The 25,909-nt window shown below is 49.3% G+C and overlaps 8 protein-coding genes across 17 annotated transcripts; 5 read left to right on the forward strand and 3 right to left on the reverse strand.

Moving 5' to 3' along the window:
• Nucleotides 1-1,165: 1,165 nt before the first annotated feature.
• Nucleotides 1,166-2,200, reverse strand: FOIG_08945 (uncharacterized protein; the record flags this gene model as incomplete). Its single annotated transcript, XM_031209103.1, has 1 exon — nt 1,166-2,200. One exon carries the CDS (start codon nt 2,198-2,200, stop codon nt 1,166-1,168), a length of 1,035 nt encoding a protein of 344 aa, XP_031061140.1.
• A 550-nt stretch (nt 2,201-2,750) lies between these two features.
• Nucleotides 2,751-6,015, reverse strand: FOIG_08946 (uncharacterized protein). Its single transcript, XM_031209104.1, has 3 exons — nt 5,365-6,015; nt 3,697-5,318; nt 2,751-3,649 (listed from the first exon to the last, which is right to left on the reverse strand). The coding sequence occupies exons 1-3, from the start codon at nt 5,796-5,798 to the stop codon at nt 2,898-2,900; spliced, it is 2,808 nt and encodes a 935-aa protein (XP_031061141.1). The 5' UTR covers nt 5,799-6,015; the 3' UTR covers nt 2,751-2,897.
• Nucleotides 6,016-6,718: 703 nt separating this feature from the next.
• Nucleotides 6,719-9,949, forward strand: FOIG_08947 (uncharacterized protein; the record flags this gene model as incomplete). 3 transcript variants are annotated; one of them, XM_031209107.1, is made up of 6 exons in its annotated part: nt 6,719-6,877; nt 7,065-7,135; nt 7,184-7,698; nt 7,748-8,044; nt 8,093-8,300; nt 8,351-9,949. In XM_031209107.1, the coding sequence occupies exons 3-6, from the start codon at nt 7,561-7,563 to the stop codon at nt 9,892-9,894; spliced, it is 2,187 nt and encodes a 728-aa protein (XP_031061144.1). In that variant the 5' UTR covers nt 6,719-6,877; nt 7,065-7,135; nt 7,184-7,560. The 3 variants fall into 3 exon arrangements, with proteins under 3 accessions (XP_031061144.1, XP_031061142.1, XP_031061143.1); XM_031209105.1 differs by having other exon boundaries at nt 6,801-7,135; nt 8,351-9,948; XM_031209106.1 differs by lacking the exon at nt 7,065-7,135 and having other exon boundaries at nt 6,838-6,877; nt 8,351-9,894.
• A 1,213-nt stretch (nt 9,950-11,162) lies between these two features.
• On the forward strand, nt 11,163-14,489 carry FOIG_08948 (uncharacterized protein). Its single transcript, XM_031209108.1, has 4 exons — nt 11,163-11,987; nt 12,035-13,248; nt 13,294-13,560; nt 13,607-14,489. The coding sequence occupies exons 1-4, from the start codon at nt 11,549-11,551 to the stop codon at nt 14,282-14,284; spliced, it is 2,598 nt and encodes an 865-aa protein (XP_031061145.1). The 5' UTR covers nt 11,163-11,548; the 3' UTR covers nt 14,285-14,489.
• A 496-nt stretch (nt 14,490-14,985) lies between these two features.
• FOIG_08949 (uncharacterized protein) lies at nt 14,986-16,101 on the forward strand (the record flags this gene model as incomplete). Its single annotated transcript, XM_031209109.1, has 1 exon — nt 14,986-16,101. The coding sequence occupies one exon, from the start codon at nt 14,986-14,988 to the stop codon at nt 16,099-16,101; it is 1,116 nt and encodes a 371-aa protein (XP_031061146.1).
• A 945-nt stretch (nt 16,102-17,046) lies between these two features.
• On the forward strand, nt 17,047-18,165 carry FOIG_08950 (uncharacterized protein; the record flags this gene model as incomplete). The annotated part of the gene is made up of 1 exon (XM_031209110.1): nt 17,047-18,165. One exon carries the CDS (start codon nt 17,047-17,049, stop codon nt 18,163-18,165), a length of 1,119 nt encoding a protein of 372 aa, XP_031061147.1.
• Nucleotides 18,166-18,830: 665 nt separating this feature from the next.
• FOIG_08951 (uncharacterized protein) lies at nt 18,831-19,988 on the forward strand (the record flags this gene model as incomplete). The annotated part of the gene is made up of 1 exon (XM_031209111.1): nt 18,831-19,988. One exon carries the CDS (start codon nt 18,831-18,833, stop codon nt 19,602-19,604), a length of 774 nt encoding a protein of 257 aa, XP_031061148.1. The 3' UTR covers nt 19,605-19,988.
• A 308-nt stretch (nt 19,989-20,296) lies between these two features.
• On the reverse strand, nt 20,297-24,925 carry FOIG_08952 (uncharacterized protein; the record flags this gene model as incomplete). 8 transcript variants are annotated; one of them, XM_031209116.1, is made up of 6 exons in its annotated part: nt 20,297-21,343; nt 21,394-21,482; nt 21,531-21,690; nt 21,739-23,068; nt 23,125-23,261; nt 23,451-24,925. In XM_031209116.1, the coding sequence occupies 6 exons, from the start codon at nt 23,964-23,966 to the stop codon at nt 21,185-21,187; spliced, it is 2,391 nt and encodes a 796-aa protein (XP_031061153.1). In that variant the 3' UTR covers nt 20,297-21,184. The 8 variants fall into 8 exon arrangements, with proteins under 8 accessions (XP_031061153.1, XP_031061152.1, XP_031061151.1 ...); XM_031209115.1 differs by having other exon boundaries at nt 23,125-23,291; XM_031209114.1 differs by having other exon boundaries at nt 21,394-21,690.
• Between the last annotated feature and the right edge of the window lie 984 nt (nt 24,926-25,909).

Here is a 25,909-nt window from a genome sequence, read left to right on the forward strand (position 1 = left end):
CAGTAACCCTGAAGTGGCGTACGAACTTGGCACTGCGCGCATCTTTGGCATTCTGGTTGCCGAATACCTTTACATAGCAGGCAATCTCACAGTGGTATCAACTGCGCCCCAGATAACACCGGGCAAGTACCGACTTGTCTTTGCGGGTAAAACCTCCTGGATTGTCATGGATCTTGTCATGCAGACTGCCACCAGAGTGAAACTGCCGAACAGTTTCCGGTTCATTAGGAATAGTAGTTCCATAGTTTCCCGGATTCGCAGGTAATTCTTTTCGGGTTAGGCTTCCTCTGATGCGATCTTCCATTCATCTCCTGCCAGGTTTGAATGAGTCTATCACCAGATAGACTCGGCAAGTCCTCATGGATCAGGGGTCTGATGGCTATTAGCCACTTGAGAAGGGTCATCATAAGTCGCAGCTGGTTATTCTTAAGTGGATTAATCGAGGTGAACTCCTCCACCACGAGGTCCCTGACCTTGTCCCAATTATCGAAGGCCGAAGAAATGGCCAACAGGCGGCTTCCTGTTGCTCGATGTGCCTAGACTCTCAGCTGCTGGGGCGTCTCGAAGCTTTTGTCGACTTCGATATCGACTATGTCTTGGCTCTCGACAAGCTGGCGCCAGGTATACATATCGCAGTAGTTACTAGCCTTGGTAGCTATAGCTCTAGAACTGAAGTTAAATGGGAGCTCCTTTGCGCTATATGAGCTAGATGTAGCCGTGGAAGTTCCTCACTTATAGAGTTCGAAAGGATAAGTTCCCCTTCTATTGGTCATGTATCAGGGTGCCAGTTGCCAGCCTGTTTTTGTTTGAAGTCTTTTCTTGTTGAGATAGTCCAAGCTTGCCTTCTGCCTAAGCAAAGAGCAAACATTCACAATAGACAAACTATTGCACAACCATGTTTCCTGCAGCACTACAATGAACAATTGCAAACTTGATCTTAATATTTATGCTAGGCAACATCATGCCCATTGCATATCACACCCCATTTCTTACTTGCTTTTCACCAAACGCTTTTACCAGTGGTTTCCGTCCCACCAACAAATCCAGCCAAAACTTTGGGCAACAATTGCTGTCTCACCGATTCTGCATCGTTTTCCTTTGCTACTTTGCAAATGTCAAACTTGCTGCTGCAAACGACAGGGAGGGTGTCTCGCAGTTCAATCGCTCACTCCTTGTGTCCAGCAGCCCGTTGTCGTTTGGCAGGACGTTCACTCTCCTGTTCAGGGGGTGGAGAGATGACAGAAGACGTGGCTGAAGATCGCTCGAGTTTCTTGATATACTCCCTTTCCTTGGTGGCCCAGTGGTCAGAAACCATGCGCTCTGCGTCGAGCCTCACCTGGAGTCTCTCCGCGGCCTTTTTCGAGGCACTGGACTTCTTCCTGTACAGGTCTCGCTTGCTCTCTTGAACCTTTCGGACCCGTTCCTTTGTTTCCTGTATCTTATACATAAACTTTTTCTCTCTGACTTCGAGTATAGACTCCAGTCTGTCGAGTTTATCAATGTCAGTAATGGTGTCGATGTCGGAAATATCGGGAATCGTTTCCTCATCTCCTTCATCTTGCTGTTCCTTCTGCTTCTCATCACCTTCATCCTGCTCTCCTTCAAGCTGTTGTTCTTGTTTGTGCTCCTGTTCTTCATCTTGCTCCTCCCCCTGTTCGTCTTCTTGCTCTTGTTCTTGTTCTTCCTCGTTCTCTTGTTTAACGTCTTCTTCGTCTTCTTCATTGTCTTCACCACTTCCTGCTGAACTTTCATCCTCTCGTGCTTCGGTCTCTCTTGGTTTCAGGCCCATGAAAAGTTCCATTTCGCGGTCTCTGTCGTTGAGTATGGGATAATGCTTTGGGCCGCGCCACATGTCAGGGACACCCCAGTACCTGGCAAATGCCTTTGCAATGGTTTGAACGTGTTCGCTATAAGGCCATATGGCCTGGAGCACCAACAGATAAGGATAGTAATATAATTCGGGATCGTCTATTCGCCCTTTTCCTTTGATCCTGATGTAAAAGAGATGTTTGCTTGGGGACTCGTAATCTGGGCATTGGCGGTGAAATTCCATGGCCTCAATCGTCTTCTTTGCCGCTTGTCCACACATCCGTGGCTTGGCTTTTTCGAAAGCTTTCCAGAGTAGTTCCGGTTCAAATAACCTTTCATTTGCCCTTAAGGCAGCCGCTCGCTTTGGCCTTGGACTGCGGCTCTCACTCATCTTTCATGAGCGCGGTTTCGTCTTGGAAACCTCAGGTTCTGATCTGAGTCGTGTTTAAAAAATTGAACTTGTCGTCCAGAATCTTAATTTATCTCACCTTATCTTTGCAAGTGAGTGAATGGTGAAATCAGAGTTCGTGGTGTTGATGAGAAAAGAAGAAATGAGAATGAAATGAGGCAGAGTTTTTGTTATGAAGCGAGCGTGGACGATGAATCAGAGGCTCGCAGCTTTGCTTTTTTGCATACGCGTTACACTGCGGAACTAAGGAGTTAAGCTTAGCCATGAACTCATGTTCTTCCAGATTTAAGTTGGGTCGAGAAACAATACTTTAGACTGCATATCAAATAAACATTAACGGGCTTCTACTCAATTATCAACAATAATATCCTGAGTACACCACAAAACCTCAAAGGTATGAGTTTACACCTCAGTAGTGACTCTTTCCAATGACTCCAATGAAAGATTAGTCTCATTAATACTGTTATAAGTAACTGAAGCTGGCTGAGAAGGTGCCCAGCATCCGAGGACTCATCTCAAGTCAAGGTACAGACGGTGTTGCAAAGAAAGCATGTGCGTGTATTGATATTCCAAGGTCCTCATATACCACTCGTCTTCTGTTAATAAAGACTAGAGCTTCTATCTCTTTACGTATTCTACCTGCAATCACTCTATGAAGAACCTATCGAACCTCTCATCCCTAAGAGATGTAAACAGGCATGTCACTCCCAAACAAATTCCCCTTCTGAATCTGCACATCATCACGATGAAATTCATGCAGCATGAGCCAACAAATCATCCTCAAAACAAAAGTACACCACACTTCCTTCACAGCACGAAGATACACTGCATACTCAGCCGTCTGTGCCGCTTCCCCTTTGACGACCTGGAACTCGGAATCTGCGTTCTTGAGATTGAAGAATGTCATTGATGCTGACCTCAACACGGCGGGGAGAATTTGTTGGAAGTATGCTTTCATTAGGATATCTTCTTTGTTGGCTGCGTTGGCACCTTCGAAGCGTGGGAATGCTGACGTGGAAGACATGCTGTTCATCTGGGAGAGAAGTTCTTCAAAATGTGCGCCAACAATTTCCAGTCCAAGATATGCTCGCGGACTGCCATGCTTTGGCATAGAGTATTCTTTGAGTGATTCGTCGAGTTCGTCGAGCACAGAGTGCAGTGCATCCTGTGCTTGCCAAGTATAGTTTTGCGGAGTGCCAGCGTCCGGTCGTATTCCTGTCCTAGGAGCAAATACGTTGTTCACATGAACGAAGAGCTGTCCGATTGCCATTTCGGGATCTTCTTGGATATGATGCTGATACGCAGCCAGTAACTTGGGGAGGGAGAAGCCTCTCGTGCTCCAGACACAGTAGCACGGGTTGGGGATATATCTGAAGCAGAGATCCTTGATGTGAAAGACTTGGCCGATCATGCCTATGAGCTCAAAAGTGACTAAATATGTTAGTACTGCCGATTTGGACCGCAGAATGAGAGCTTACCTGGGAATACGTGAGATGTCACAGCTCCATCTCTTAAAAAGTAATTAACCGCCTTCCGTCCACATCCAAACGAAGACAACGTTTCCGCGATCTCTGTCCTACTTCCAAGCCCAACATTCGGCCACTCATACAGCGTGTTACTACTCTTGTACTCAGGATATCCCTCAGTAAATATCGTAGGGAGTTGTCCAAAAGCAAGTCTTGTCACTGCTTTCGTGGGAATCGTCCTATTCCCTTCGAACACAGCCTTCTCCAACGCTTGAAAGTGGAACATGATGCCAAGTCCACTGATCTTGTGACCTTTGACGAGAAATCCGTTGCCTTCAGCTTGATACACGTGATGGAAAGTGTTGAAGTCTTTCCAGTATATACCCAGCATAGCGAGCATTTCTATCAAGCTGCTCATCGATGTAGTTGCGTAGGGGCGATTGATTGATGGGGGCATGTCATCCCAGCTTTTCTTCTCACGCTGAAGAGCGACGTTGAGCGTGTGTTTGCCAGCGATGGATGTGAGTATTGCTGTCGCACTTGCTGGTCGAGGCCTCAAGCCCATGATCTGCTGTCTCGTCCAATTCTGCGACTCGTTTTCCATCTTTTGCAAGCTTGACAGCAGCGAAAGCCAAGTTGCGCGCTCATTCTTAATGAAGCGACCCGTCTTGGTGAATGTACCGGTAGGTGGTGGTTCAAGATCAGTCCATGTATCATCAAGACTCTTTCTAGTGCCGTCAATGAAAAACACATCCGCTCCGTCAATAGGTCCCTTGTCGATCTTTGAAGTAGTGACAAAGATAACGGGGACTTCGAATTGAATCTCTGTTCTAAACTCTTTGGGTCGCCAGGCTTTGGTTCGGGATTGATGCCATCGCCCCATCACGTTCTCACCACAGTTTGGGGGCGATCTGAACTGCTTCAGAGAGAACGGTGCGCCTGGAGGTGGTTCCACGGGGGACTTTACAACACTTCTTGTTGTGATGGCTCTCATGAGATCTCGGGATATGCGTTGATTGCCACTCATTTGTGTGTAAAACTCGGGGTGTTGAAGTTCCGTCCTGCTCATAATTGGAAAGGCTGACAGGATGGATGAGTCGTCGGCGAGACTGAAGCTGGTCATCACTGAGCCTGTCATGGAGCGACCGTGGGTAGAGTGTATTGAGAAAGCATCTGTCGAGTTGTACACGCGCTTGTAGACGTTAGTTTTCTCAAGCGTTGCTTCGAACTCTCGAAATGGTGGTGAAGTCGTGCCGTTACTCTCACTCTTCATCGAAGTTTCCGCTGAAGTTGAGCGCTTGAGTTTTGGCATTTCTAATTCTGGTGCACTCGAAGTTGGGAAACTGAGTGACCGCTCTGCGCTCGCGTGAAAGCCGTCCCATTCATCTGGGTCGTACTTCCGCGATGTCGCTACTGAATCAGTTTCTGTCGCGTCATCTTCTCTCCAGCGATGCAATGTCGGGGCCATGGAAGACCTATTCGAGGGAATAAGGGTGGAGTTTTCGGCGATGAATTTGTTGAAAAGCGCTTCCAAGCCTTCGATTCGTCTCTGGGTTGCTTCGCTGCTATTGAGGACTGCATCAATCTTGAGTTCCAGCGCGCGCTGTGATTCCACGATAACCACGTCTGACTCGCTTCTTCTTGTTAGCGTCTTCAATGTCGAAGATGGATGAGACTTGCCATTGCAGAATGTTCAAGATGAGAGTAACAGATCCCTTATGCGCTTGAAGCTGCCGAATATACTTAACAACGTCATCCTGCACCCTCAACCACTTGACCCGATCCCATCTCGTCAAAACAACTTTCCCGTCCTCATTCAACGGCTTCAGCGTAGTGATTAGATGATCACACGTCTTGATCAACTCGCTTATCGTGACAGTCGCATCATGAATGCCAACCGACATCCTCGCCGCTTTCGGCACCGAATCCGGATCATCGATCAAACTCTTGAGGCGTTTAATCGCCCAGTTGATCTCCTTTGTCTCAGCGTGTGCCCAGAACACTGTTCGAGGACAGTTCTCTATGCTGGTTTTGACGGTGTCGAAGGTTTTGATCACGGCGGCTGAGACTGTGAGAAGGCCTGCTACACCGCTGGCGATGCTGAGGGGGTCCATGGCCGTGGGAGCAAGTCGGAGATGGAGTTGATGAACGACATTGCGAAATTCTTTGCTGAGGGTTGGGGGCTATAGATATGGGAAGAGTGTTGAGCTCAAAATCAGGCTGCGGCTGCTTAGCTGCGATAGGGTAGATGATATGCAGCTGTTGAGCGATATTGTCTCGATGATGTAGTCATTCGCATCTTTGGCTTGGCGTGGGACTGGGGAATTAGTCTGTCCGGCTGACAAATGAGGTATAGTAAGATCGATCATCGGAAATGTATTTAGCATGGGTCGATTCTGATGCATCTTCTCAGAGTAGGACTTTGTCTTGTGTATTTTATCCTCGGTTTGCTTTCGTCTGTGTGACACTGGCGAGAGATGATAGCGGATGGGTCAAACGAGGGCAAACAAATTATGCGTTACGTACTCACCTGAACTACAAGACATGTCACATATTGAGGTTGGGAACATGCATGGTCTACAGTAGTTTCATTAGTTTGTCTACGTTTGTTGTTGTGCATGTGAATAGTATAGGGTGGCTTGCTACAACTCATCAACATCCTCAGCTCAAACCAATAAATTGAGAGTTTCAATACTAAACGAAACAAACACTCATAAATGCAAACTGAAACATTAAAAGGAAGCCTAAACTTATCGACAATCCTTCAAGATGCACCCTCAACTTGGCATCACTCCAAGACCTTCCAATACAGTATCAACGCCCCGTGTATGCATCCAGCCGCAAAAAACAGGGATCCTCAAACGTAATCACCAACAACCACTCACCAGTCTCCTCCCCCTCCTTCCCCAGCCCTACAAGCCTAGGTGGGCTGACATGCGGGCACGCTACAGGGGTATCACGGCCCGTGAAAATGGGACTTTTGGGGGCCAAGCTCTATCGTCGTTGGACACAGCTACAGAAACGGGCGGGTAGAGCGACGCCCGTTTTGGTTACATCTTGCTTCTCACTACTCTGTTGCATGGATGAGTGTTGCATCTAGGGGTCTTTTGATGAGTTGGCCGCTTACAGGGCTGAAAGCTGAGATGTCGTTAAGCGCTGTTTCTCAGCGTGCATGATTGTATGAGGATAAAAGGTCAGCATGTCTCCTCCTCTCCTGTCCTTCTTTTCATTCTCTTTTCTGTCTTTAGTGAGGAGTTATCTTGATGATTGTTCTTGATTTGATAGCCAAGCAAGATGCCTTCATCTTCTTCCTCTAGTTCTTCCTCCGCAAGCCCGTCGTTTGCCGAGATTGCGTCGGGTGTCGCTGATCTCGGTGATAGATCAAAAGTCACGCCTCAACAAGCGATTGACAAGTTTTGGAAACAGTTCACGACCAAGAACCCAGGCAAAGGTACCCAATCTCCTAGCTCTTAAACCAAACATGTACTAACAGGCACAGCAACTACTGTCATTCCCTCAAATACTTACACTGATCTCGCCGCCAAAAGAGGCAACCAAGTAACAACCACAACAACCCAAGCATCCTACGAAGACGCCGCAGCAACATGCCGCGCCAAAGTCGAAAAGATCGTCAAGGAATGCCGCCGCATCAACAAGAAGTATCGCGATCCTCACTTTGACATTGAAGTTGATCTCAAGCTCTACCGCAACGACTGTCTGCACTCTCTCTCCAATGTTGAGAACTACCAACCCGGTGAAGATCTCCGTCCGCAGAGCGTGAAGCGCGTTGGTGATATTTTTGAAAAGCCTTGTTTTTACATTGATGGTCCTACTGCGAATGATGTTAGACAGGGGAGGGATGGTGATTGCTGGCTCATGGCGGCTCTGTGTACGCTTAGTGAGAAGCCAGGGTTGATTGAACGGCTTTGTGTTGCGCACGATCAGGATGTTGGTGTCTATGGGTTTGTGTTTTATCGGGACGGAGCTTGGATTTCTGAGATTGTTGACGATTTCGTAAGTTTCCCGTTTGTGTGTCGTGACACGGTTACTGACAAACCTTTAGCTGTACCTCATCAAGCCGGACTATGACGAGGGGTACTTTGACAGAATCCTCTTTGACGACATTGAGCGCGTTGACCCGGATGAAGCGTATCGTCGGATCTTCCAGTCAAACAGCAGTGCGCTGTACTTTGCCCAGTGCCAGCATCCTCAAGAGACTTGGCTGCCTCTTCTCGAGAAGTGTTATGCCAAGGCTCACGGAGATTACGGTGCGATTGAGGGCGGTTTCGGAGGCGAGGGTATTGAGGATCTTACCGGTGGTGTCACCTCTGAGCTTCTGACCACCGACATTCTTGACAGGGTATGTTCCACAGTGTCAATACGTATCACAGTATTAATGAGTATGTAGGAGTACTTCTGGAAGGAGGAACTGCTCAAGGTCAACCAAGAGTTCCTCTTTGGCTGCAATACCGGCATCTGGGGCCGTGGCTGGGGTGAGCGCAAGGGTATTGTTGAACTCCACGCCTACTCCATTCAGAAGGCTGTCGAGATCGATGGCAAGCGACTCCTCAAACTCAAGAACCCTTGGGGTAAAGGCGAATGGACCGGTCCATGGAGTAAGTCATCCCAAACCTTACCTGAAAGAACGAATGCTCACCAAGTACAGGCGACGGCTCCAAAGAGTGGACTGCCGAGTGGCTTCAAAAGCTCGACCACCGCTTCGGCGACGATGGAGATTTCTGGATCTCGTATGAAGACCTTCTTAGAAAGTATCAGGCCTTTGAGAGAACCCGTCTCTTCACCGACGACTGGCGTGTCAGTCAGCTCTGGACTACACTCTCTGTCCCTTGGGCACTGGACTACCACGACACGCACTTCTCCTTCACTCTCTCCAAGCCTGGTTCTGTTGTCCTCGTCCTCGCTCAGCTTGATGATCGTTACTTCAGAGGTCTCGAGGGCCAGTACATGTTTGAGCTTGGCTTCCGTCTTCACAAAGCTGGTCACTCTGACTACGTGGTGCGAAGCCAGACACCATACCGCATGACGCGCTCCGTTAACGTTGAGCTCGAACTTGAAGCTGGCGACTACGAAGTCCGCGTCAAGATCAACGCCACTCGCAACCAGGATATCTTGCCTATCGAAAAGGTCATCAAAGACAACGCCAAATCCCGTCGCGAGAAGCTTCTCCGTATTGGTCTCGCCTACGATCTCGGCCACTGCAAGGGCCGTTTCGTCGAGACTCCCGAAGAAAAGGCCGCCCGCAAAGAGCACGAGGCCAAGATCAAGCAGAAGAAGAGAGATAAGATCAAGGCAAAGCTTCTCAAGGAGCGCGAAGAGACCCATTACCTCGCTACACGGCAGTTTGAGCGGGATGAGCACAAGAGACTGAAGAGAAAGGAGAAGCTTGCTCTTAAGAAGGCTGCTAAGAAGGCGAGACAGGAAGCTCGCAAGGCTGAGAGGGCTGCTATCAAAGCTGAAAAAGCGGCGAAGAAGGCAGCTGAGGCTGAAACCAAGGCTAAGCTTGAAGCAGAAGAAGCTGCGAAGAAAGAGAAGGAGGAAGATACTGAGGCTGCGAAGGAAGAAAAGATCGAGTCTGGTGAGGAGAAGGCCGAGTCCAAGCCTGAAGAGCCCATGACTCCCGAGTCTACCGCAGACGAGGACTCTAATGAGAAGGAGGGGGCCAAGGAAGCTGAAGTGGCTGAGCCCAAGGCCGATGAGAAGGGAGCTGAAGCCGATGCTGAAGAAGAGGAGGAAGAGCAAGACATTGAGAGCGAACCCGAAACCGACGTCGAAAGCGTCGGCACCCTCGCCGCCCTCGCGGACCGCGAACTCTGGATCCACGTCGACAACTACACCGGCACCATCTCCTCCGACAGCGACTCCGACAATGAATCCACCACTTCTTCCTCCTCATCTACCTCCGAAGCCGAGAAAGATCCATGGAACGCCGTCGTAGTAGCCGGCATCCGCATCTTCCACACCGGCCTCGGCGAGGGCGAAGACGACAGCGACATCAACCTCAAAGTAATCCGACCCATCCCTTTCGGAAAGGATGACGAAGAGGTTGATGTTGAGAAGAAGTGCAGTACCAAGGTGCTGGATGTTGATGATAGTGCCAAGGATGCTACGCTTGTGGGGGATGCGAATGAGAAGATTCGGTTTATTAAGGGGGATGGGGCGAAGAGAAGAACTGCCACTACTTTGTTTTGATGAGTCTATGAATGATAGTTTATGATAGCGAATGAAATGGATTTGGTACTAAGAATGTGTTTCCATGTGGTGGTGAAGTGTCGCGTGCCAAGTTAAGCTTGAATCTATGCTTACCTCTTTCAAGATTATAAGGCTAAAACGACGACGACGACTTTTCAGGTATACAATTTGTATGGAAAATTGAATAAGAAAACTTCCCTTACTATTTCCTCACTTATCTAGCCATTGGAAAAGGTCTCAGAGTTCCTGGTGAGACCACAACGTTGTCGTGCGGTTCTGCTTACACCCTATCTCCATACCGCGTTAGACACATTTCTCACCAAGTTCAAGAAGAATTGGCCATCTATCAATTGGTAATCACACCAACCCCATCTTGTCTCTCTTCATGTAAAGAAGGAAGAACTTCAGAAGCCAATCCCGTCAGCTCTCAAGCTTATGTACTTCACCCTCAAAACCGTCCTCGATCATCGTCTAAGCCACGATAGTGGACAACACTAACAAGACTAGGGGGGCCAAACATCTCAAAATAGCTCCCCTAGGTCCCGCGAATTCTCACCTCTACGTATAAAACAACCGTAATAAAGTCTCCGAAATTATGCTATAGCATCATCAACAGACAATCAGTTCATGTTTGTAGCACACGACGCAAAGCCTTGGCATGCTGACAGCACCTCAATAACCATGCATTCAACAAGGGTGCCAAAAACACCTTGTCCAAAAACCTCCTATATTTACCCAAGCTTTTTTGTCGCCTAGGATTTAGGATGTAATAAAAAAGGACCATCTGTGGATACTGTCAGCAACGTCTGATCCACAATATAGGGAATCAGAGGCGAGGTGCAGACAGTTACACAGCCCTACTGTCGTTGTCCGGGAGAGAAGCATGAACTGATCTGTTTGTGAGGTTGGTAGTTCTTCGATTGAAGCGTTCATCATGGAATAACGACGTTGAGATGTGAAACATGGTGTCGTTCTTTGACGTGGCTGATATGCCGAGCTAAGATAAGATCTGCAGGCATGATTCGCATTGCATTGCATTCATCTGGGACATTTTCGAGAGGACGGTAACACAACTACGGATACAGACGTAAGAATTAAAAAGACTATTTTTACAGAGAGACTCAGAGCCACGTTGTAAACCAGCCTTGCGATCGATCGTAACTTATCCACTCAGACTTCAGTCAGCCTCCCTTTTAACTTGACCAAGCTCAGCCTTACTGCAGCTAAGCTATATATCCTTGTATAGTAAATTGGGTCTCCATCATCTTCTCAGCAATCCTTCTTGACCAACGATCTTGGCAATTTCTTATTTCCCTCGAGGAAAAGCAGAGCTTGACTTCTTCATCACTACGAAGTAGGCTAACCAAGGTAGCCGGCGTGTGAGGCCCAACCGCGCACGAACACATCCGTAATCCAAGATCATCACTCTTTGCCGATCTGAAACTTCGTCTCTCTTTGTGTCTTACATCCCTCTTCTCTATACCGCTTGCGCCACCCTTCGCCCAGCGATCCCTGCAGAAGGAATTGACCCAACACCGCATCACAATCTGACAGGATTGAGCATGGGTCCCTCATCCCAGCTTCTCCAGGTCCAAATTCTTCCATAAACAAAAAAAAAAAAAAACACAAAAGAAAAAGGGAACCTCTCCTCACCATGGCTGAGCCAGAGGACATACACGCTCGCAAGCCCTCTGGTATAAATATATTCGGAATCACTGGCAGCGGCTATCATCATCTAATGCCCCACGAAATGGCCGATCTTCACAACTCCGGCGGCGTGCCCCCCTCGCCGGAAGCAAAAATGAGCAGTCCTCCTGAGACACCGCATTCCTTTCATAACCTGCTCGGCGGGCACCACCCAGCCGGGAGTTCTTCTTCTAGTCCAAGAATCGCTGATTCTCAAGGAACGCCTGAGCCGTACTCTGAGATCTGGGCTCCGTCTATGCCGCGTGGTGATGAGAAGAAGGATATGCCTAGGACCATGGAGCGAGAAGTCAAGACGAGTGATGGGGGGAAACTTCCTAAGATTGTGGAACCGAGGGGGGATGCTATGGATGATGAGTTTGATGATGAGATTTTTTATAAGAAGTTTGGTAAGTTTCTCATTTTGTTGTTGGAGTATGAAAACTTACTTGAATAGCTGAGCCTCCAAAGGGCTGCTCAACAACACGAGATATTCACCAGCCAAGATCAAGTTGGCTCTCAATTACTATCTACGTCCTCTCTGTCTACTCAACAGTCGGCAGTGGGATCTGGCTCGTCACGGCCATTCTCCAACCACGATGGGGCCACAAAATCGCCTCGGGAGCATCCCTCTCACCATCAACAGCAACGACCCTCGCAGCATTACTAGCAAAGACCATCGAAATGTCCTTCGTCACCGTCTTCGTCTCATGCCTAGGCCAAGTTCTCACTCGGAGAGCGTTTATTCGAAAAGCGCATGGCATGTCACTTGCTGAGATGACGATGAGGAACTGGGTTATTCAGCCTGGATCTCTTATCACTCACTTCGAAACACTGCCTTCTTCGTCCTTGACGCTTCTGGGGATGTTGTCGCTTACTGCTACGATTGCAGCTGCGTTTTACACTACTGCTTCTGACGCGATGGTCTCACCGAAACTGAAGTCTGGGAGTTGGGAGCATAAGGAGCTTGCTGGATATGTGCGAGCCTCATATGCCAATGCAGCTTATGTGCGCGAGGATTGCCCATATCTTTTCAACATTACCGAAGATATCCATGCCGCCGAGTCTTGCATGAACGTTCAGTTCTCAGGGCAATCTTACAGAAATTTACTCAACTATATGAATATGTGGACGAACCTCAACCAAAACGGAACCGAAATCTCATCCGATTTGAAGAAGCGGCCTGGTGGAACGACGCTGCTCTTCGATAACACTACGATGTACTCTTCCTGGATCGAGACAGAACACGGCGATGTTGAAGGACAGTTTGAGGAAACAGGACGTATCATCAACAATGTCACTCTCGCCCTTCCTCACCCAGGCGTGTACGGTGCTTCCACTCTCAAAGTGAACGGAATTCTTCAACCTGACGATCTTGCTGGAGTTGGAGAGTACACTGTCCGAGCTGGAGTTGTCTCACCGTCTGTCAATGTTCTTTGTGTCGATATGGAGAAGAAGGAACTTGCGCCTCTTGTTTACACGACATGGCCTAATGCCAAGGTCAACAACACTGATATCCCTGGTCAAAAGACGGGTTGGCCTGGTTGGACAGGCGAGGTTCCCCAGCCACTTGATGGGAAGAACAAGGACTATTATCTTAACCGAACTGTCGTGGATGATATCTTCAGATGGGGACCAAAATACGAGCGCCGTCCTCCCGTCTTTCAGATGGTAAGCCATCCACCTATTCCTCAGGGCCATAGCTAATGTGTGTAGTACCCCTTTGACTTCAACCTCCTCACCAACGCAACCGTCTATGCAGCCGACGCCATCTACACCCTCGGCAAAACAGCCGAGAACAAGAACTACACCGTCTGTCAACTTCGATCATGGGTATCTCCCAACTGTTCCACCGAGTTCAACATCTCCGGTATCGCCGGTGCCAGCATGAAAGCCCACTGCGAAGACGACGCCGACGAAAACGCTTATCGACGATCATTCCCTTCAGACCAAGGCTGGTCTGCTCCCTCTCTTGACTGGAAGGTAAGTCTCACCTTATCCCTTGTATGAACAATACTGACGACAACAGTGGCTCGCTGATCAATGGCGATTGTCTATGGATCTCAACGGTGGCGCTGTTAACAACAATGCTTCCAACGCTCGAATCCTCACCCAACTCGCCCTTCATGAACCAAAGATGCCCGCCTCTTATCCCTCACTCGCTGAAGCTCTCGCTGTGTATTCCAGCTCTCTCATCATGATCAGCGCCATCGACACGCCTTTCCGCCATTACTGGGATCAGGACCCAAAAGCATATCCCGAGAACGTCATCCCAGCACCTGGATTCCCCCAACCCTTTAACGCATCTCTCATCACTCAAGAGTACACATCTGGACACACTCAGCCATGGCAGAATATCTTCTACGTCGTTCTCGTTCTCGTCTTCGCCATCAATTTATTCTGTCTGGGTTATTTCATCATGCGCTCCGGGCTAGTGACAGACTTCACAGAGCCGCAGAACTTGTTCTCCCTGGCGATCAACAGTCCGCCTAGCAATTCCTTCCACGGCAGTTGTGGAGGGGGTCCTGAGAAGAGACATCTTGTTGTTCCTTGGAAGGTTGCGTACGCGCCGAGTGCGAACCATTATTTCTTCCAGGATAATTCGCCTGGAAAGGAGACGTCTGAAGGGTTGAGTACGGCGAGAGAGTATGGGGAACCGAGGGTGAGCAGTTACAAGAGACTCAGTATGAGTAGGACTTGGCTGTAGACGGATCTGCATGTGTAATTGGATTGTATAAGCAAGCGTTCCGAAATGCATGGTTGGGGAGTTGTCATATTATATTCAGCAGGGGTCAATACACTACCGCACGTACATACATATATATCATGAACATCGCATGATCAGATACTTCCTCGCAAGGTCTTATCCTATCACTTAATATACGTTAGTTGCATATGAGCTAGATGTTCAGTACACCATCAGCCACTGTCACAACAGCTTGCAGTCTCAGCAAAGAGAAGGGCATCCCTACCTCAACTAATGCTTATTCTTTGAGATCTAGCAGTGACCTATTTCAGTGCCAGCTGCATATTTGATATCGGCTAGGCTTTGGCACCAAGCTTTTCAAAACGTCGGTGATTCACCCTCAATGAAATCCAGCATATCATATGCAGCCAACATAAATCAAGCAAGCACTTCTTCTCAAATGATCTCCTAGATCTCACTCAACACACATCACATTGGAATCTCACCTTTCTTTCCTCGCCTTTAGTTTTCTCTTATGCAAAACGGTCTGTTCAATCTGAAGTTGAAACCGAAATCACAAAGTTGTATTGCATTTGATCCGCTACCCTCACATTAATACTAGTAAGTTATATTCCTTTCCCCACCTTTTCTAAGGCATGATGCTAACAGAGACTGCCTTACAGGCATCCTTTTTGTATACTTGAATCCACCTGATCAATGCCATGGAGCCTATTGGTGCTGCTTATACCCTTACTGTCGCCCAGCAAACTGGGCAGGTCAACCAGCGTGGCGGCAGTGTTGCGGTGCGTCGGGCCCAGGTCGTTCGTGTCCTTGCTTCTTTCGAAGAGGCAAAAAAGTACATGTCGAAGGACGGAATAGAAGAGGTGCACAAGTACCTCAGAACTGGTCAATGGGTTCGAGATCATACCAATGCAGGCAGTCATCCAGCCTACAAGAGGTTTGTTGGCAGCGGAGGCTACAAAAAGACACTGTACTATCCACAGTTCTTCGTTATTCAGGCGATATATACCCTGAATGGTAGGCAGATCGGTAATGCCGTTGAGCGGATGTACGAAGAGTTGTCGGGACACTGGGGGGAGTTTATCCCTTCAGACAAGCCTTTCTATCCGCGTCTCGCGGACCCTGATAAGGAGTGTCGCTTTATCATGGGAGACTACCGATGGCGAGATTTTCAAGTCGGGAGGCAAGTCAGCAACAACACAATCCATGTTACTATCCCAGAGGCCAAAGGCCATGCCGCCGCTCTCAATAACAACAACAATACGAACAACAAACAAAAAGTCTTAGACGGCTACCTGAGAGCTGCTGCACAACTCTCAGCGGAACTCAACACCGAGTCCCAACTGAAAGGACGGGACAGAGAGGTGCAACTGTTGCAAGATCAGCTCAGAGACTCCCAGCAAAGAAATGCGGACCTACAGCGACAGGTTCAAGACCAAACCAAGCTTAGGCGACATGCAGAGCATCAAACGCAGATGTCACAGAACCGGCTGAAGGAAAGGCAAGAACAGCTCCAGGACGCACAGGACCAGCTGCAGGATACACAGCGTCGGCTTGAGGACTCGCGGCTATATGCCAAGGGACTCGAAGACAAGCAAGACCAGACAAAAGCCCATGTCGCACGCCACCAACAGATCTCCATGGAAATCATAGAGCTCGATAAACAGCGGGAGGCGAAAAGCGCTATGCGGCAGCAATGCATTAACAGCATTGCCAAACAAAGCTTCTCCCGATTCGAAGGCGTCAAAACGGGTACCAAGCGTCCCGCTGCTGGAATCGAAGATGGCGAGGAACCCAAGCGGCTTCGTCAGAATTGAGTAGCCAAGGAGCAAGTTGAAGGCAGAGGTATAGGAAAAAGGTTTTATTGGTAACATGGATGATCAGCGACAGGCATAATAAAATGACACGTGGGATACAGAATGGCTTATGAGTCGAGTCCCAGGAGAGCTGTCCAAGAGAACAGCGATGATGTATGAGTTTTATTTCTTATAGCTCCTGATAATCCAGGGATAATACATATTTCCTCTGAAGTACCGTGATGTCATATTACCTATGGATAGATATCTATACATCGTTAAACTGCATAGACAAGTGTTCTAAAAATGCATGGTTGGGGAGTTATTAGATTCAGCTGGGGGGTCGATGCCGCACCTACGTACATATATATATCTTGAACATAATCAGATACTTCTTCAAAAGGCCTTGGCCTCCTTTGATTTACAGGGTGACTGTACATCAGCAGGAGGTTAAGTATCAACAGCCACTCGCCCAAGACTTCTAGTTACCTAGCCAAGGTACAGATCTGGCCTTGCAGGTGTTTATACATTCACTTGCCAGAGGAAGGGAAGTCCTGTGCAGTTTGCTTCCGGGCCGATTTTAACTCCGGCTTGCTATAGCACCAGTTATTTCCAAATGGTGATTATTTATATTTGCTAGCCTTTAGCATATCACCAGCAAACAGTAAAGGCAGTCCAGGCACTTACCCAAAAACATCATCTTTTAATACGTATTATAAACGCGATACTCGGATCTCACAATCCTTCTCTTTCTTTGAGTTTTGTTTGCTTCTTGATAAGTCCTCTTTTGCTTTGAGCCGAGTGAATGCACGAGGGTAGTACTGCATCTTAATCGCTATCTGCAAGCAGCGGTAAGTATATTACCTTTGTTTTTTACCTTCTCCTAAACTGAATACTAATAGTAGCTGTTCTTTTAGATCTTTTCTCCTTACTATTTTCTCTTATCTCTGAGACTTGGTTGATACTATGGCGTCTTGCCCTCCTGCGGCGGAGGTTGAAAATACCCTCCCCTATTCATTTCCCTTTGAAGAGGATCAGTGCGAGGATCCTGTTCAACTTCAAGACCAGATTGCGAGGGTCCGGGCTGCTTTTGATCAGGCGAAGAACTTCATGTCTCAGCAAGCTATCGCTGAGCTCTGTGAGTACCTGGGACAGGGTGAATGGATTCACGATGCGAAGCGTGCCAGCAACCATCCTGCGTATGCACGTTTCATGGGGAAAGGCAGATTCAAGAAATCGCTCTACTGCCCACAGTTTTTTGTCATTCAGGCAATTTTCGTCCCAGACCCCGAAGGCAGAGGTATTCTTGAGGCAGTGGACAAGCTGTATGCGGAGGTGTCTAAGCACTGGGGTATGCAGGCTACTCCGGGTGTCCCTTTCTTCCCTCGCCTGGAAGATTCTGAGCGAGAGCTCCGACTGCTCCTGGGCAACCACCCCATGCTCTCTAAGCAGGCGAGAAGAACTACTGCTCCCATTCGCCCATCTCCCGCCGCACCCATCGTCGCCGGCGCATCCCCCGGACCTGGAAGACGAACCACCGGATCCCCAATCACCCGGGACAGCATCACCGTCACACCCGGCCCCAGCACATCCAACAACAGTCACTGGACAGCGGCAGACTCCCTAAGTGATATAAGCCCATACCTAATCGACATTAACACAAAGCTCAAGGAATATGAGCAATACATCGAGAACCTTGAGCAAACAGTCAAAGACAGAGACTTCCAGCTCAATAACCTCGGATACAAGCGAAGATTCGAAGACGCGCAGCAACAGCTGCATGAAACCCAGCAAGAGCTTCAAGACATGCATCACCGGTACCGCGAGTCGCAGATGCTTCTCAGCAAGTACGAGGAGAAGGCTAAGCAGGTCCATCATCACATCTCACAGTCTCAATCATTCTCCAACCGCGCGCTCGAGGCCGCTTCCAAGATCCAAAGTCTTCTGGCCCTTGGGCAGCAGCAATCGAACAAGGTCTTGAACCTCCTAAGCGACCCTATCGAGGAGTTCAACGCTGCTGCTGAGAGTTCTGGTCTTGCGGTTCACGATGGTCAACGAACCAACAAGAGAGCTCGTGAAAACTAAGTCACTGAAGAGGTACGGAGAGAGTTTTGGATCAACAGAACAGTGCTTTAGCTCAAGGAAGGGCACCTAGACGGATGGGCTATCAGCAAAGCTGCTTAGTAGAGGCGCGGGAAGGCCCCAGATGGGAGCTGGAGGTGAACGAATACGAAACGACTTATGAGTTCAGTCGCAGAAGAGCTGCGTATGAAGACACTAATGATGTATGAGTTATGTTATGATTCCTAATAATCTAGAGATAATGCCCATCTTCTGTGAACGATCGTGACGTTGTGTTGCTTATAGATTAGTACTTAGCTGTATGCATGTCACTGGACTGAATAAGCAAGCATTCCAAAAATGAGTCTGCCATGGGTGGTTATTTACAATTCGCTGCTCTCAACAAGTTACTAAGAAAGATTTTGATGAGTCTTGGACTGACAGTTGTACAGCACTGGCAAGCTCTGAAACCCCTTTTAGCCAACCAGCCTGTCTTCTCTCGCATTGCCTTCTGGGTCCTCTCTTCTGTTTTCCTCCTCACAAAGAGAAATTTCTCTCGCCTTCTCCAAGCCAGACTACAAGGGTTGGCACTGCTTTACTCTCAACATCCCTCCGCTTTCACTTGTGAGTATCTTCTCATCTTTCTCCTTTCTTGCGACTAACTCTGGTTCAGTTTTCTTCGGGAAACCATGTCTTCTCCTCCTAGAGACTCTCATCCCCCAGGCACCGTGTCGCGTCGCCTACCATTATCCGCGCTCGTTTCTGAATGCGATCACGCCCTGGATATCAACATGTTCAGAGCGAAATGGGAAAACGACAGCAACGATTGCAAGAGAAGATGGCGCAGAACCCAAGTCTACATGGTCCTGAGATCTTTCGCAAAAGCCAAGGAGGTCATGTCAGATCGAGCGATCAATGAGCTGTGCGAGTATCTAAAGAGAGGCACATGGAACAGCACGGCCAGGAATGCCAGTGGGCATCCTTGCTACAAGCACTTCAAGGGAACGTCGCCATGTCCCTCGCCCTTTGCTGGACCATACTATCCCTACTTCTTCATCATTCAGGCTCTGTTTCCGCTCAGCGAAGCTCTCAAGGGAATGTATCGGGACCTCTCAGACCTGTGGGAGATGGATCTCGATCCCACTAGACCTTTCTATCCACGTCTTGCTGACTCCGAGCGAGAGTTCTCTCTCATCATGGGCCAGAAACCTAGTCCTCGGGTCCCTGGTCCTGAACCTGTCACTATGTCGTCCGCGGACCAACCTCAGTCTCCCAAAGTGAAAGCTGAGCAGGACAGTGGAGAAGATAATCATACTCTCAAGCGCAAGGCTCGGCCAGAGATGTTCAGTAACAACAATTCCCCCGACAACGACGGAGAACAACTTACAAGTGTTCGAAGTGACATCAAACAAGAAACCTCCGAGTTCCAAACTCAGCTTCACAAGGACACCACTGGAAGTTAGGAAATTTCCGATCGACATCTTGATGAATTGAGAAGAAAAGCACAGGAAATTCGCCGCCATTCTATCAAAGCACAGAAGCACGCAAATGCTGCTTTCAAGCTCGCAAACACCCTCGTCGAGGACCTCGGCAGAACAACTGAACATTCCGATGGTGCTATCTCAGAAGAGGAACGACCCAGCAAGCGGGTTCGCGAGAACTGAGTTCAGAAAACAGGGCAAAGAGCTGCCGATGGTTCGAAATGAGCTGCAACGCAGCTATTGAGCGTCTTAGTATTGTCGCCCTGCATGAGGAGCAACCCAACAAGCGAGTTCGTGAGAACGAAGATGCCAAAGGCCAAGGAAGAAAGTTAATTTTGGTGGAAGCGGTGAAACCCTGTTCACGGCACGGAGTTTCTTTTGGTAGCATCAAGGATGCGATATATTATCAAGGCTGCTCAGGAGATGAACGGGAGAGCCGCTCAAGGGAAACCGGAAGATGTATGACAAGGTTCGGCATAACTATCAATAAACCAGAAGTAATGCCTACATGCTCCGAATGGCCGTGATGCCGCGTTGTCTATATGTACTGTCAGCCAATCCATGAAAAGTGACTCCCTCCACGGAAAGATATTTTGAAATGTAGACTCGACACACTCCTCACAACCAGCCGAAGAGAGGCAAGAAACCTCAACATATCGAGCCCTAAACGATGAACAGACTTAGGTAAGTTTGGAATAGATTTAGTAGAGCTTTAGATCATTTAGGTATTTTAGCACTTAGACTACAAGTCAGAAGTTTTCTTACCCAGTAAGCCAGCGCATAACCATCCAGCAACAGCCAAACCTAGACAGCCACATAGAAAACATCACATTCTCAATATCGAACAAGACAAAGGGACGTTTTATTCCACCACCTGAGAGACAGTAACTATGATAGTATGTTGATCTTTGACAAATGACACCATGTCAACTCGTAAGATAATAAAAAAAAGTAACCGCAAATAACCAAACCACCATAGAGGGAAAAAGGAAAAAAATGTGACGTCTGTCTTAACAAACAAAAAAAAGCAAAAAAGGACGACAACAATAGCGTGGTATGTAATTTTTCGCCGTGAGCTTTAAGGATACACCGGATAAATAAACTTCGACACTTTACACAAATGGGATATCCCTCCTACCCTTCATCTTTCATCTTCCATCCTTAAATAAGATCTCCTGAAACTCTTCCAGGATTTTTCCACTCATGTACCCCATATCCGCAAGCAAAATGACGAAGTGTGGTAACAAAAACAACAACAACAAAAAGACAGGAGAGGAAAGAGACGAAGTAGGACGATGTGAAGTTTCCAAAGAAAGAACCATGTCAGTTGTGTCGAACCTGTTTCAGTCAAACACCGCGGAAGCGTCGGTAACATAAACAAAAAACAAAAAGTGCTCTTTTCCCCTGAAGCCACCACATGAGGGAATTTCACCTCCAGGACCAGATCGCCGAATGACCATGATATAGTTTCCACTCAGAACGCCGTGACAAATGATGCCTGATTAAGTCTGACCCAAGATCGTGTGTGTAATGCCAGCCAACCCAAACCTTCTCGCAAGTCATTAATCTGCTCCTATCTCATCTCCCATGGGGAAAGCTTCCGTAAAATTGAAGGCTGAGTTATCACCATCTTGGTCGTGGAGGAACGAATCAAAGTCGAAGTCATTGAGCACGTCACCCGAGTTGAGGGGGTTGGCCAACTCCATGCCGCCGCCATCAAACTGTAAGCAGAGTCAGTATCTGGTTTCACCACTAAGGAGATTGCACGTACCAATGGACCAAAGCTGTTATCCATACCCATCATTTGATTGGGGTCGTGCTGAGGAGCTGGTGGCTGAGGAGGAGGAGCGGTTGTTGCAGCTGCGGGAGCATTAGCAGCTGGGCCAGTCGTTGGCTGACCATTCTGACCGGTGTTGCCAGCTTGCCCATTCTTATTGAAGTTGGCAGCATTGGCGTTTTGAATGGGTGTCGCAGGAGCTGGAGTATCCTGCGACTCGTTGTTATCATTTGAAGGAGTTGCACCAGCATTGTTGAGGTTCTGGTTCGCCTTCTTGTTGGCAGCAGCGCGCTTGAACTTGTTAGTATCTACAGAGTACAGTTCACCAGTTAGACATACCTTATCCTTGGCGGTCTCGGACTTCTTCTTCTTGGGGGCGGCCTTGTTAGCTTGGCTAGGAGTTGGCGGTGCAGCTGCTGCTTGCTGAGGGGATGCTGTTGTCCTGCTGTTGGCTCCATTTGCACCAGCAGGTGGTGCTTGGGGAGGAGGCATCGATCGTTGCTGGGGAGTTCCCTGGATCTGAGGACTTTGCTGCTGCATCTGCTGAGGCACCATCTGTCCATTGGGTCCTTGCTGCCACTGCTGGGGGTTTCCTTGAGGCCCTTGGCCTGGCTGGCCTTGCTGTTGTCGTGCGGCGGCCATCATCTGTTGCTGGTTCATCTGTCCATTGAAGGGTTGACCAGGGTGAGAGCTAGGGGGTCGCATGCCGCCGTTCATCGGAGGTTGGCCTCCCATGTTGCCATCCATCTGCTTGAAGAAGTGAGGTGCCATGTTGGGATCCATCTGGTTGCCCATGAAGTTCATGGCCGGGTTGGGAGAGCCACGGGATTGACCACCTTCGGGGACCGGTGAAGGAATGCCAGAGTTGTTCATCTGGGGTGTGCCGCGCTTCATCTGCTCAGCAGGGTTGGGTGAGGCACCTGGTCGCATGGCCTGGGGCGATGTATCCGGGAACTGACCGTTGGGTCCAGGACCCCCTGGTTGTCCGGGTTGGCCTTCTCGGGGCATGCCATTGCCGCCAACAGTATCTTGCTCTTGGCGGGCCATCATGAGTCGCTTCTTGTTCTGCTGCTCTAGAAGCATTAGCTGCATTTGATAGTCTTGGAGGGCATGGTTGCTTCCCCCTCCGTTTTGGGGACCTCCAGGTCCCGCCCGGATGCCGCCTGGGCCTCCCATCTCGCCTGGGTTGTAGAACGCATTGAGAGCGGTTCCATCAGGACCCTGGGCCATCATTGGGGATCCTTGGCCTTGAGGAACGGCATTGGGCATCTGCTTGCCTCCCATCTGAGTACCATGGTGTTGCTGCAGGTTCTGCGAGTAGGTCGCGATCGACTTTTGCTGAGCGGCGGGCGGGGCGGCGGCAAAGTTCTGCAGTTGCTGAGGATGTAATGAGTGAGGATTGATGCCATTGGCAAGTAACGTTTGTTGAGCGGCGGCAGTGTTGGCTCCTCCGGGCATCTGCTGGCCTGGCATACCTTGACCGGGACGGCCATTGGGCATCATGCCGGGCTGGTTAGGGTTGAACGGTGCGCCATCGATGCGCTGTCGCTTGGAAGGCGAGGGAGCGTTCTCCCCAGACGCTGGTGAAGAGGGTCTGTTTTGGCCATCCATACCGGAGGGATCTCGCTGCATCTGGTTCTGCTTGGCCTGCTGTAGCATCATTTGAGGGCTGGGTATCACTGTTAGGCGAGGGGCTTGTAATACGATGAGAAATAAGATGCTCACTTGTTTTGGTTGTTAGCCATGGCGGCGCGGGCAAGGTTGCCCTGCTTCATGTTCATCATGCCGCCGTTCTGCATGTTGCGCATCATCTGATATTGCTGCGTAGCCATATCTGGTCTCATCTGTCGCAGAAGGTCCTGCTGTTGATTCTGCTTTAGCCGGGATTGCTGCTACATTGCCACCGAGGGTCAGCATTGGTCACCAGCCAAAGTGGTTACCAAATGTTAGGGGCATGGCAGTCAATCTGACACCATCATCCATTGAGTGGGTGAGATGCCAGACTGGAGTGCCCTGGGTGGCAGCATGACAGAAAGAAAAAGATGGCTTACCTGAGTATGTTGAACATATTGGTTGATGGTATTGTTTCCGCTCTTGGCGCGCTGCGCGTAGTAAATGTCCCAAAAGACGGAGAACCACTCGTAGAGAAAAGAGGTGTCGGAAGCAGGCATGGGAAGCTTCGGCGGCGGCAAGTCTTCAGGAAGTTTGGAATCGATGTCGTCCTTCGAATCGGTATCCATGGGATCGTCGCCAACACCGTTGATGACATTTCCGTTCTCGTCGCGACGACGGTTCGCGCCATCCTTACTGAGGACGTTGACCTGTTGATCGCTGGAAAGGAGAGATCGGGCGCAATCGTACATTCCCATGCGGATAAAGTATTCGTAGATATAGGTGTTAAGAACGCTACGCTGGTTATCGTTTGCCTGTTGGCGAGACGCGGCGGCAGCAGCCGCAGCAGCCTGGGGGTTGACGCCGCCGTTGTTCATCATGGGCATGGGGGCACCTCCAACAGGACCACCCATGGGGTTCATGTTGGCCATGTTAACGTTTGGATTCATGGCCATGACAGTTCAGAAGTAACCGGAGAGGAGACAGAGAGGCCTATAGGCTCTGCTGCAGCTACGACAGCAGTCGGGGGCTCGTGTAGCCACGGGGGCGTGCCACCAGGCGGAGCAGCGCTGGATAGCGTCCCAACGTGGACGTGACGGGCAGTGAAGCCAAAGGTCGCGAGCGAAGGGATCACCAGCGAAGGAGACGTGGACGCGGTCCAAGTTGCCAGGCGCGCGGTCGGGCGGGGGACGAGGATCGCGAGAAACCACGAGACCAGGAGACGAGAATGGGAGGCGAGCCCGAGCAGAGGGAATTGGAGGATCGTGTCAGGCGTCGGCAATCGGCGGAAAGGAATATCGCAGGAAATCAGAAGTGATAAAAGCGTAGCGTGCACTGCAATGCGATACTACGCGATGCGATAGTCGACCGAAAGTCGATGTCGCGGTGATGAGTTGGAGATAAGAAGTATGTAGGATGAATATGGTGTGGTTGGTGTAGGTTGGATTTGGCGGAGTGTCGAGGTAACTGGGAGTGGAAAGTGGGCGCTGGGCTTGTGCTTTCCTGAGGTGATGGACGCTGCCTCAGTTGCTAAGTGTAAAAAAAAACGAGTGCCTGGGGTTGGGCATTCGCCAGGGGTGGGAGGGTACTTGTGGTTCTGCGGGCAGCTCGAGCAAAGACCAAGTACCTTGGAGAATTCAACGGAACGCCTCCAAGGACAAGCGGGTACCTCCAAATTATATGCTGAGTGCCCTTCTATCCAAGTACCGACAGCAAACGGAAACGATCCAAACGCCAGACGGACGGGAACAGTGGAGGACGGGAGACCCAGTATAGATGCAGTAGGTTGATCAACGTCAAACTCTTCTGCAATTATCAAACGCGACGGATACTCGCCGTTTGAAGCTTTTCAAAGCAGATGGCACAACGGCCGAGTAGAAATGAGGTGCTTTGTTTGATGGAGGAGGAAAAGGTGTGAGAGTGAGTTTCAAGGGAGCAAGACAGAGGTTGTGGGTGAAAAACGTGGTCGGTCCTTGATTTGGGCGGTGGGAATCCCTCCAGTCAGTGAATGAAAAGGAGGAGGACGGTCAAACTTTTCTTCTTCCTTCTTCCCTGTGAATCGCTCCCTGAAACTTTGTCAATTGATAGAGTCTATGAATAACGGTCACTTAATCATGTGAAACGTTTATTTTTTTTATTAGACATTCTCAATTACTGCATTGTGATGTAGCCCTCTCCGCATATCAGAATTGGTACCAACAGTGAGTGATGCGCCTCCGATGGTTAGATGCATGCAATTTACAAGTATAGCAGACCTTGTTCCAAAACGGTAAAAACACAAATTACAAGGCTGGCCGTCTGTCAAAAGCTTAGGTTTCCCTGGGACCTGGAGACAGATCCACCAGATTGGGATGCTTTGACTCCTTGCAGCTAAAAGAAACCGGGACGGTCGATCATAAGAACGAATGGATGCATATAAGCGAATCCAACGTGAACATTGAAGTCAATTGCGAGACGTTGAAACCCCTCGAGATTCTGTCAGAATTGACTATTTTAGTCCCTCATTGTTCTCCGTGATCCTTTTCAAAGACATTCGACTTGGCCACAAACTACCGAGACCGGTTTGATGCACATGGAACATGTACAGAAGGGAGGCTGGCTTCTAACCGGGGCTAAGCACAGGGCTGCCAACGTGCCCTGTGAGGCTCAGTAAGCTCAGCGCGTCCTCAGCGACACTCAGCGGCCTAGACCGCAGCTGTAGTGGATGCTCTTCAGGGGCTCTCACCAAGGTTTGCACATTAGCGGACCCGAATGATCATAGGTCGCGTCACCCCACACAATGGACCCTTGATCTGAGGGACGCGCCCTGGGGCTAGACGGCCATCCTCGCCATTGGCGCGCTGAGTTTGTCGCGTTACATTCTAGTACGTAAATCTCAGACCAAGGTGCGTAATTTCTG

This window comes from Fusarium odoratissimum (assembly GCF_000260195.1).
Source record: "Fusarium odoratissimum NRRL 54006 unplaced genomic scaffold supercont1.14, whole genome shotgun sequence".
Taxonomy (NCBI): Eukaryota; Fungi; Ascomycota; class Sordariomycetes; order Hypocreales; family Nectriaceae; genus Fusarium; species Fusarium odoratissimum.

Excerpts from the sequence above, each read along its gene's own strand:
- FOIG_08948 (XM_031209108.1), top strand. The coding sequence starts at position 11,549 with ATGGCTGAGCCAGAGGACATACACGCTCGCAAGCCCTCTGGTATAAAT. Across the intron at positions 11,988-12,034 it reads GATTTTTTATAAGAAGTTTG|CTGAGCCTCCAAAGGGCTGC; the intron begins GTAAGTTTCTCA and ends TTACTTGAATAG. Across the intron at positions 13,561-13,606 it reads CTCCCTCTCTTGACTGGAAG|TGGCTCGCTGATCAATGGCG; the intron begins GTAAGTCTCACC and ends TGACGACAACAG.
- FOIG_08946 (XM_031209104.1), bottom strand. The coding sequence starts at position 5,798 with ATGGACCCCCTCAGCATCGCCAGCGGTGTAGCAGGCCTTCTCACAGTC. Across the intron at positions 5,319-5,364 it reads ATCTTGAACATTCTGCAATG|CGAGTCAGACGTGGTTATCG; the intron begins GCAAGTCTCATC and ends AACAAGAAGAAG. Across the intron at positions 3,650-3,696 it reads GACATCTCACGTATTCCCAG|TCACTTTTGAGCTCATAGGC; the intron begins GTAAGCTCTCAT and ends TAACATATTTAG.